General features: G+C 50.2%; 4 protein-coding genes across 4 annotated transcripts; 3 read left to right on the top strand and 1 right to left on the bottom strand.

Moving 5' to 3' along the window:
- Positions 1 to 45: 45 nt before the first annotated feature.
- LOC6606280 (serine protease easter) lies at positions 46 to 1753 on the top strand. The gene is made up of 3 exons (XM_032723101.1): positions 46 to 325; positions 510 to 896; positions 961 to 1753. Exons 1-3 carry the CDS (start codon positions 265 to 267, stop codon positions 1689 to 1691), a joined length of 1179 nt encoding a protein of 392 aa, XP_032578992.1. The 5' UTR covers positions 46 to 264; the 3' UTR covers positions 1692 to 1753.
- Positions 1754 to 2067: 314 nt separating this feature from the next.
- Positions 2068 to 2942, top strand: LOC6606279 (39S ribosomal protein L9, mitochondrial). Its single transcript, XM_002031048.2, has 2 exons — positions 2068 to 2178; positions 2236 to 2942. Exons 1-2 carry the CDS (start codon positions 2107 to 2109, stop codon positions 2908 to 2910), a joined length of 747 nt encoding a protein of 248 aa, XP_002031084.1. The 5' UTR covers positions 2068 to 2106; the 3' UTR covers positions 2911 to 2942.
- Positions 2943 to 2945: 3 nt separating this feature from the next.
- On the bottom strand, positions 2946 to 4470 carry LOC6606278 (39 kDa FK506-binding nuclear protein). Its single transcript, XM_002031047.2, has 3 exons — positions 4344 to 4470; positions 3947 to 4159; positions 2946 to 3879 (listed from the first exon to the last, which is right to left on the bottom strand). The coding sequence occupies exons 1-3, from the start codon at positions 4357 to 4359 to the stop codon at positions 3059 to 3061; spliced, it is 1050 nt and encodes a 349-aa protein (XP_002031083.1). The 5' UTR covers positions 4360 to 4470; the 3' UTR covers positions 2946 to 3058.
- A 140-nt stretch (positions 4471 to 4610) lies between these two features.
- Positions 4611 to 9664, top strand: LOC6606277 (cytoplasmic FMR1-interacting protein). The gene is made up of 9 exons (XM_002031046.2): positions 4611 to 4925; positions 4994 to 6825; positions 6881 to 7173; positions 7233 to 7345; positions 7404 to 7603; positions 7665 to 8200; positions 8262 to 8356; positions 8413 to 8799; positions 8857 to 9664. The coding sequence occupies exons 1-9, from the start codon at positions 4719 to 4721 to the stop codon at positions 9067 to 9069; spliced, it is 3876 nt and encodes a 1291-aa protein (XP_002031082.1). The 5' UTR covers positions 4611 to 4718; the 3' UTR covers positions 9070 to 9664.
- The last annotated feature ends 36 nt before the right edge of the window (positions 9665 to 9700 follow it).

Raw genomic sequence — 9700 nt, 5'->3', positions numbered from 1 at the left:
AAAGCTTGCGACAAAGCTTGCAAGCCGAGAACCGCGTCCGTCCGAAGATTCAGTTGTGCGCCAAGCTTAGCTTCGGCCTCTTCGCTTCACTCCGCTCCGTGGGAACTCCGCTGTGGCACCTGATATCGTCCATATTATCGCGCCGTTTATTTTGATAACTGCTTCTGCGGTCGGTCTGTAATATTGTTGTAGGCCAAACATTATCCGGAAATCACTGACGACGTCTTGAGAAAGGACTAACAAGGGTCCGATTGCGCAACGAAAATGCTGAAGCCATCGATTATCTGCCTCTTTTTGGGCATTTTGGCGAAATCATCGGCGGGCCGTAAGTAAATAGAAGACTGCCAAGATGCTCATCTGCTGGACATGACTAGCTTAACGTATTTGTTTTTTTGGCGCGGGCCTTCACAAGTCGCTGGAAACCTGTTTCCGTACTTCCATAGCTAATGACCTAATTTATGTATTCACAATATTGGTAAGCTCTCTGAACCTAAAGTCTGGATTTACAGAGTTCTACTTCCCCAACGAGGCGGCCCAGGTGCCCAACTATGGGCGCTGCATAACGCCAAATCGGGAGCGGGCGCTGTGCATCCATCTGGAGGACTGCAAGTACCTATACGGCCTGCTGACCACCACCCCGCTCCGGGACACAGACCGGCTTTACCTGAGTCGCAGCCAGTGCGGCTATACGAACGGCAAGGTGCTCATCTGCTGTCCGGACCGCTACAGGGAGAGCTCATCGGAGACGCCCCCGCCGCCCAAGCCCAATGTAACCAGCAACAGCCTTCTGCCGCTGCCAGGACAATGCGGCAACATCCTGTCCAATCGCATTTACGGCGGAATGAAGACCAAGATCGACGAGTTCCCCTGGATGGCTCTAATTGAATACACCAAAAGTAAGTAGAGGGGCATCGTCTTCAGTCTGAACGCACTTATCCACTGGTTAATCCCTAAATGCAGGCCAGGGTAAGAAGGGTCACCATTGCGGGGGCTCCTTGATCAGCACGAGATATGTGATCACAGCCTCGCATTGCGTCAATGGAAAGGCGCTGCCCACCGACTGGCGGTTGTCCGGTGTTCGTTTGGGCGAATGGGATACCAACACTAATCCCGATTGCGAAGTGGATGTGCGCGGCATGAAGGACTGCGCGCCACCGCATCTGGACGTGCCCGTGGAGCGCACTATACCCCATCCCGACTATATACCGGACTCCAAGAACCAGGTCAACGACATAGCCCTGCTGCGTCTGGCCCAGCAGGTAGAGTACACCGACTTTGTGCGTCCCATTTGCCTGCCCCTGGACGTAAATCTGCGGTCGGCCACCTTCGACGGCATCACCATGGACGTGGCCGGCTGGGGCAAAACGGAGCAGCTGTCGGCCAGCAACCTCAAGCTTAAGGCAGCCGTGGAGGGTTTCCGTATGGATGAGTGCAAGAACGTCTACAGCAGCCAGGACATTCTCCTCGAGGACACACAGATGTGTGCCGGCGGCAAGGAAGGCGTCGACTCCTGTCGCGGTGACTCCGGGGGACCGCTCATCGGCTTGGACACCAACAAGGTGAACACCTACTACTTCCTGGCCGGCGTCGTGTCCTTTGGACCGACTCCGTGCGGTCTGGCCGGTTGGCCAGGAGTTTACACGCTGGTGGGGAAGTACGTTGATTGGATACAAAACACTATTGAGTCCTGATTGTAAAATGTCCTTTTGTAAATAAATTCGACTAACGGCTTCCGTTTAAAAATTGCTTTAAAGCGTGTGCGCATACTGCTTGTTGATGGGCGCGTTCATGTCATGTGACTTAGTAAAGTTTTTATTTTGTAATGGAACTATTAAATTAAATTTGACATTCATAATACTTTCTAACGTACATTTTGTAATTCAATTAAAAGGTATATTGCTCAAGTTATTTTGATTTATTATAATATAGTTTATCAAAAAAAAAATTAATAATGTTACAATAAAATAACTAAATTTAAAAACATAAAATTAAAAAAAATATATTAAAATCAAAGTCACTAACAAATGTACAGCACGAATCATATGTATCTGGCAACACTGCAAACTAGCTGAGTAGTCTGGCAACGCAGACGTATTGGTGGTAAAAATGTTGAAGAACATCTACGTAACGCCGTTAAATTTACTTAAATCGGCCACCAGCCTGCAGCAGCAAGTGCGGGTAAGTTCTCTCCTGGATTAAGGAAGCGATCCCCATTCATCACCAGATCGCTTCCAGACCACGTTCGTGCTGAAGCGAAAATATGACCCGCCGCTGCACAAAACCAACGAGAAACCCCGGCAGATGAGGGCCAAGAACTTCATCTACGAGCTCGTGGAGGACACGCTGGTCAAGAAGCGGCCCAACATCGAGGTGGTGCTGAAGACCTTCGTCGAGGGCGTTGGCGACAAGGGCGACGTGGTGTCAATGAAGCCGAACTTTGTCTACAATAAGCTCCTGCTGCCGGGTTTGGCCGCGTACAATACGCCGGAGAATGTGGCCAAGTACGCCAAGACAGAGGCTGAAAAATCGGCTGTTAAACACAGCTCCGCCTACGCCCAGCGCACGGTCAACATGCTGGAGTCCATTGTGCTGGCGGTGGTCATGAACAAGGATGAGCCATGGGTGCTCGAGCCCTGGCACATCAAGGCCTCGCTGCGCAAGACTGGGTTTCATTGTCGCGAGGAGTGCATCACCCTGCCCAAGGAGCGCATCGAGGGACCCGACATGAAGAAGGAGAACAAGGACTTCTACTGCACCGTGACCATAAACAAGCTGGAACAGGCGCGGCTCAAGTGCCGTCTGCACCACTGGAGCACAGATCCCAGCGAACGGCTGCCTTACGTACTCGAGCACTGGAAACTCCAGTCTGAGCCCCTGCTGGATGTAGGTTCACCCGAAAAAAACACATAGACCATACCAAAATAAATGCGATTGTTACAAAACTGTTGATTTATGAACAGCGGGAAAACAGAGTTTATTTAACATTTTTATCAAGTTGTACGACGCGGATAGGATACTTACTTAGGATTACGAGTCTATATGATGTTAATTTGGTGCACTAATGCACAGCTTTCAGTTCCACTTCGAAGACGAGAGTGGAGTTCGGGCCGATCTTCGGTGCAGCTCCCCGTGCGCCGTACGCCATGTGCGGGGGACAGGTAATGACTCGCTTGCCGCCCACCTTCATGCCGGCGACTCCCACGTCCCAGCCCTTGATGACCTCGCCGCCACCGAGGCAGAAGTTAAATGGTTTTCCCTTGAGCAGGCTGTCGAAGGTCTTGTTGTTCGACTGCAGGCGGCCGATGTAGTAAACGGATACGCGTTTGCCCTGCTTGGCTTCTTCGCCTTTGCCGACGACCTGATCCACAATCTTCACGCCTCCGGTGATTGTACGCGGCTCCTTAGAAGCTCGTTGCTGCTTGGCTGGCTCCTTGGCCTTGGGTTGCTCCTTCTTGGCCTCTGGCTTCTCCTTCTTCTTTTGCTGCTGCTTGGCCTCCTCCTTCTTGGCCACACCGTTCTGCTCCTTGGCAGATTTCTTGCCGCTGGCGCCAGGAGAGAGCTTGGCAACCTTGGCCTTTGGCTGTTCCTCTTCAGCTTCGGAGTCGTCGCTGTCCTCTTCATCCTCCTCGCCACTCTCCTCGTTATCCTCATCGTCGTCATCTTCCTCCTCACCATTTTCGAGGAAGGACTCGTATTCCCCGATTATCTGGCTATCTTCATCACTTTCCTCCTCTTCCTCGCCGCTCTCATCCTCATCATCTTCAGACTTTTGGCTATTCTTGCCCTTTATCAACTTCTCGATCGTCAATTCGTCGTCATCCTCATCATCTTCGGAATCAATGTCGTGCAAGTAGCCCAACAGAGAAACGCTGGCGTCGCCTGTGAAACGAATGAAAGCGTCAGAAACGGATAAACGCGCGAACATAGTGGACATAAAAAATCATACCGGCGGTGTAGAACATAATGCGATCGCCCTTGCTAAAGTTCAGGTCGAGCGCCACCTGAGGAATGGCCTTGGTCACGGTGGCCACGATGTACTCTTGCTTCTCGGCAGCGAGGTACAACTTCGCCTCCTGGCCCTTGTCGAGTGCCACGCCCGAGATGTGGAACGACTTGATGATCGTCTGCGAGTATTTGCGCTCAGGCTTCATGTTCAAACCTAGAAGAGGACACAGTTGGTCAAAAACATGGTTTACTTTACCTCGGCGTGCAAATGGCGCCGCTCCACGCTGCCGGCAAATCGAGCGGCAAGCACGTGGTGGCAATAAAAGCGCGGTCGGAGCAGCCAACAGATCGCGAGCACAGCCAGCCCGGAGGGGGCAAGTGAGATCAGTTCGACTTACCCCAAAACATCGACATCTTGCAGAATTGAAGGATACTCTCAACGGAAAATGCTATTTAAAATAGGAGAATATGATTTCGCTTAAACGAAACGAAACGACAGACGCTAGTGATGTGATGTGCGCCGTATTTATCGATTATCTTGCTATAAGAGCAAGAAAGAAATTAGCGGTGCGCAGCCATATAAGCATAAGCACATCGTAGACTCCAACCGACAGCAGAAATGTGCTAAATATGGCCACGTGTCCACGCACCCAGGCGAATGGTCAAAGTCGTGTTGTATTTGTGGCGAAAAAAATTTGTGTCGATTGGATTGGGGCCCCGCCTTGTTAGAATTTAACCATTTCGCGCTGCTGGAGCATGATAAGCAGCCCAGCATGACGGAGAAGATTACGCTAGCCGACGCGCTGTCCAACGTGGAGGTGTTGGACGAGCTATCCCTGCCGGACGAGCAGCCCTGCATCGAGGCGCAGCCCTGCTCGATTATCTACAAGGCAAACTTCGATACGAATTTCGAGGATCGCAATGGATTTGTGACTGGTATCGCCAAGTACATCGAGGAAGCCACCACCCATGCCAACTTGGTAAGTTAGCGCATCCGGTTTATCGGTAGCATTACTCACAGCCCTGAACCCCTTCTCTCCGCCCGCAGAATGTGCTCCTGGACGAGGGGCAGAAGCACGCCGTAATGCTCTACACCTGGCGCTGCTGCTCGCGCGCCATTCCGCAGCCCAAGTCCAATGAGCAGCCGAATCGTGTAGAGATCTACGAGAAGACTGTCGAGGTGCTGGCCCCGGAGGTGAACAAGCTGCTCAACTTCATGTACTTTCAACGCAAGGCCATTGAGGCCTTCTCCGGCGAGGTGAAGCGCTTGTGCCACGCCGAGAAGCGCAAGGACTTCGTGTCCGAGGCGTACTTGCTGACGCTGGGCAAGTTCATCAACATGTTCGCCGTGCTGGACGAGCTGAAGAACATGAAGTCCAGCGTGAAGAACGATTACTCCACGTACAGGCGAGCTGCGCAGTTCCTCAAAGTGATGTCGGACTCGCACACCTTGCAGGAGTCGCAGAATCTGTCCATGTTCCTGGCCACGCAGAACAAGATTCGCGACACAGTCAAGGACACGCTGGAGAAGATCGTGGGCTACGAGGATCTGCTCTCTGATGTGGTCAACATTTGCGTACACATGTTCGAGACAAAGATGTACTTGACCCCTGAGGAGAAGCACATGCTGGTGAAGGTTATGGGCTTTGGTCTGTTCCTCATGGACAGCGATGCGTGCAATATCAACAAACTCGACCAAAAGAAGAAAATTCGGCTGGATCGCATCGATCGCATCTTTAAGAACCTGGAAGTGGTGCCCCTCTTCGGCGACATGCAGATTGCCCCCTTTAACTACATAAAGCGCAGCAAGCACTTTGATTCCAGCAAGTGGCCGCTGTCCAGCTCAAACGCCATCAGTCCACAGGCGGATCTAATGGTGCACCTGCCGCAGATACGCGAGGATCACGTCAAGTACATTTCGGAGCTGGCGCGATACACAAACGAGGTGACCACCACCGTTAAAGAGAATCCCTCTGATGCCGAGAATCGGATTACGGCCGACCTGGCTCTGCGCGGCCTGCAATTGCTGTCCGAGTGGACCAGTGTGGTCACTGAGCTGTACTCCTGGAAGTTGTTGCATCCGACTGATCATCACCAGAACAAGGAGTGCCCCGTTGAGGCTGAGGAGTACGAGCGGGCCACCCGCTACAATTACACCTCGGAAGAGAAGTTCGCGCTCATCGAGGTCATCGCCATGATAAAGGGACTGCAAGTGCTGATGGCGCGCATTGAAACCGTGTTGTGCGAGGCTATCCGGCGTAACATCTACTCCGAGCTGCAGGACTTCGTGCAGCTTTCACTTCGTGAACCGCTGCGCAAGGCCGTAAAAAACAAGAAGGATCTTATTCGGAGCATCATCATGTCGGTGCGGGAGACATCGGCGGACTGGCAGAAGGGCTATGAGCCCACCGACGATCCAGTGGCCAAGGGCAAGAAGGATCCCGACGGCGGCTTCCGCATCCAGGTGCCTCGCCTCAATGTGGGACCCTCCTCCACGCAGCTATACATGGTACGCACCATGCTGGAGTCTCTGATCGCCGACAAAAGCGGCGGCAAGCGCACTTTGCGCAAGGACATCGACGGAAACTGCTTGCTGCAGATCGACACGTTCCACAAGACATCGTTCTACTGGAGCTACTTGCTCAACTTCAGCGACACGCTTCAGAAGTGCTGCGATCTCTCGCAGCTCTGGTATCGCGAGTTCTACTTGGAGATGACCATGGGTCGTAAGGTTAACAAGTGCTTGGTGCGGCATCAGCACAACGAGGAGTGCAAGGATCTGATCACCATGGAGAAGCGCATTCAGTTTCCGATTGAAATGTCCATGCCCTGGATCCTAACCGATCATATTCTGCAAACGAAGGAGCCCTCAATGATGGAGTAAGTAAATGGCCAAAAGGCGAAATGATCCGTACTAACTATGTGCCTCACACAGATTTGTCTTGTATCCCCTGGACTTGTACAACGACTCGGCGTACTACGCACTCACTGTCTTCCGAAAGCAGTTCCTGTACGACGAAGTGGAGGCCGAAGTCAATCTGTGCTTCGATCAGTTTGTCTACAAGCTCAGCGAGCAGATCTTCGCCCATTACAAGCAATTGGCGGGCAGCATCTTCTTGGACAAGCGATTCCGTTTGGAGTGCGAGGTACTCGGTTTCAACTTCCAGTCGTATCCCCGCAATAATCGTTATGAGACCTTGTTAAAACAACGACACGTCCAACTTTTGGGTAAGCAAAACACCCATTGCCTCATGATCTTTTGTTAATGGATTCTCCTATCGTTTAAGGCCGTTCTATTGACTTGAACAAACTGATCACACAACGCATAAACGCCAACATGCACAAGAGCATTGAGTTGGCCATCAGTCGTTTCGAGGGCAACGATATAACCGGCATTGTGGTAAGTGGAACCCTATGGATGCCCAGAATCAGTCTCCATCTGACACGTTTAATTGTAGGAACTCGAAGGCCTGCTGGAGGCGAATCGAATTTGCCACAAGTTGCTAAGCAAGTACTTGGCCCTGGATAACTTTGACGGCATGGTCAAGGAGGCTAACCACAATGTACTGGCGCCTTACGGCAGAATAACACTGCACGTCTTTGTGGAATTGAACTACGACTTTCTGGTCAATTACTGCTATAATGCAGCCACGAATCGGTGGGTGTACTTCCAATTTTATATTGTTTAAAATACTTAATATTAATATTATCTCTTGCAGTTTCATTCGAACCAAAGTGAATCTTTCGTCGTCACAGGCTATTCAGCGTGAGAAGCCGCCACAAATGTCCCATTATTATCTGTGGGGTTCCAAGCAGTTGAATGCTGCCTATTCAACACAGTATGGCCAGTACACTGGCTTTGTGGGCTCACCGCATTTCCATGCCATGTGCCGCCTGCTGGGCTATCAGGGCATAGCAGTCGTCATGGACATTATACTAAAGGACATTGTTAAGCCGCTGATCCAGGGCTCGCTGCTGCAGTTCACCAAGACGCTGATGATTGCCATGCCCAAGTCGTGCAAACTACCCCGTTGCGAATATGGTTCGCCTGGAGTGCTCAGCTACTATCAGGCTCATCTTACAGACATCGTGCAATATCCGGACGCGAAGACAGAGCTGTTCCAGTCTTTCCGGGAGTTTGGCAACAGCATCATCTTTTGCCTGCTAATCGAACAGGCGCTCTCGCAGGAGGAGGTGTGCGATCTACTGCACGCCGCCCTCTTCCAGAACATCTTTCCCAGACCTTTTTGCAAAGGTATGTACAGGTGGATACTTTCATGGAGTAGTTCTTCTTACTTACATCTCTACCCCTTCAGAGAATGAAAAACCGGAGGCTAAGCAAAAGCGCCTTGAAGCCCAGTTTGCTAATCTGCAGATTGTTTCAAACGTGGAAAAGATTGGCACTGCAAAGGTGAGCCTCTCAAGTTAACTTAATTAATTCACTTTTTTAACCATATTTACCAACAGCAAGCCATGATAGCACGAGAGGGAGATTTGTTGACTCGTGAGCGTCTTTGCTGTGGCCTCAGCATTTTTGAAGTTATTCTCAACCGCGTGAAGAGCTATTTGGACGACCCTGTGTGGTGTGGTCCTCCACCGGCCAACGGGATTATCCACGTGGACGAGTGCTCGGAGTTCCATCGCCTTTGGTCGGCTCTGCAGTTCGTTTATTGCATTCCAGTAAGGGGAACGGAGTACACCATCGAGGAGCTCTTCGGCGAAGGTCTGAACTGGGCTGGCTGCGTCATGATCGTACTGCTGGGCCAGCAGCGGCGCTTCGAGGCTCTGGACTTTTGCTACCACATTCTGCGGGTACAGCGAGTCGATGGCAAGGATGAGGATGTCAAGGGCATTGTAAGTTCTAACATAACTACCAAAGTGCCCAAAGTACAATTCGAATATTCCTAACAGCAATTGAAGCGAATGGTGGATCGGATTCGTCGGTTCCAAGTATTAAACTCACAAATCTTCTCCATTCTCAACAAGTATCTAAAGGGCGGCGATGGCGAGGGCTCAAATGTGGAGCACGTGCGGTGTTTTCCACCGCCCCAGCATCCCTCGGTCATATCGTCCTCGTCGCACTACCAGGATCCCCAGAAGCTGCGGCAGAGCATAAACAATTGAAGTCGCCCGGAAAGGGATGCATTTAAGCTAATCGCATACAAATAGGTTATACTTAATCGCAGTTGAATTAGTCCCCCGGAAAACAGCGACGTAGAAGCCGAAAAGCCAAGTTTTCTTGGCGGTATTGGTTCTATTTGAATTCGATTTTATTGAAAATCTCTTTTGGTATGTCGCATTCAATCTTACAGTACGTTAAATGTTTTATCCAAGCAATTATATATATATGTATATGTAATTTTGATTCACTTGCTCCGGCACTCGATTCAGCTACTCGTACATTATCCCAAATACTCTATTCTAAGCTCCCTAAGATATTATGTTTTTGGCCTATGTATTCCTTCGCTATAAACAGATACATTTATGATCTGCTTCCCGATTCGAGAATCAAATTAGCCAAAGAATTGATGACAGCACGGCGAAAATAAAAACAAATTGGCTTTAAACACAATCAAAGTATTACAAAAAATATGCCGCACATGTATGTACACATACATGAAAAGAAGCCACGACAGCCAACATTGAGACACATACAATTAATACAATGAACATTATCGAATAAAATTTTCATACGTATTTCTAACAAACCCAACAAAAACATGTAGCACGCTTTAAAAAACGTTTAGAAAGTATA

The sequence above is a fragment of the Drosophila sechellia genome, chromosome 3R (assembly GCF_004382195.2).
Source record: "Drosophila sechellia strain sech25 chromosome 3R, ASM438219v1, whole genome shotgun sequence".
Lineage (NCBI taxonomy): Eukaryota > Metazoa > Arthropoda > Insecta > Diptera > Drosophilidae > Drosophila > Drosophila sechellia.
The sequence above is the reverse complement of the archived record's forward strand: the minus strand, read 5'-3'. Positions and strand labels throughout refer to the sequence as shown.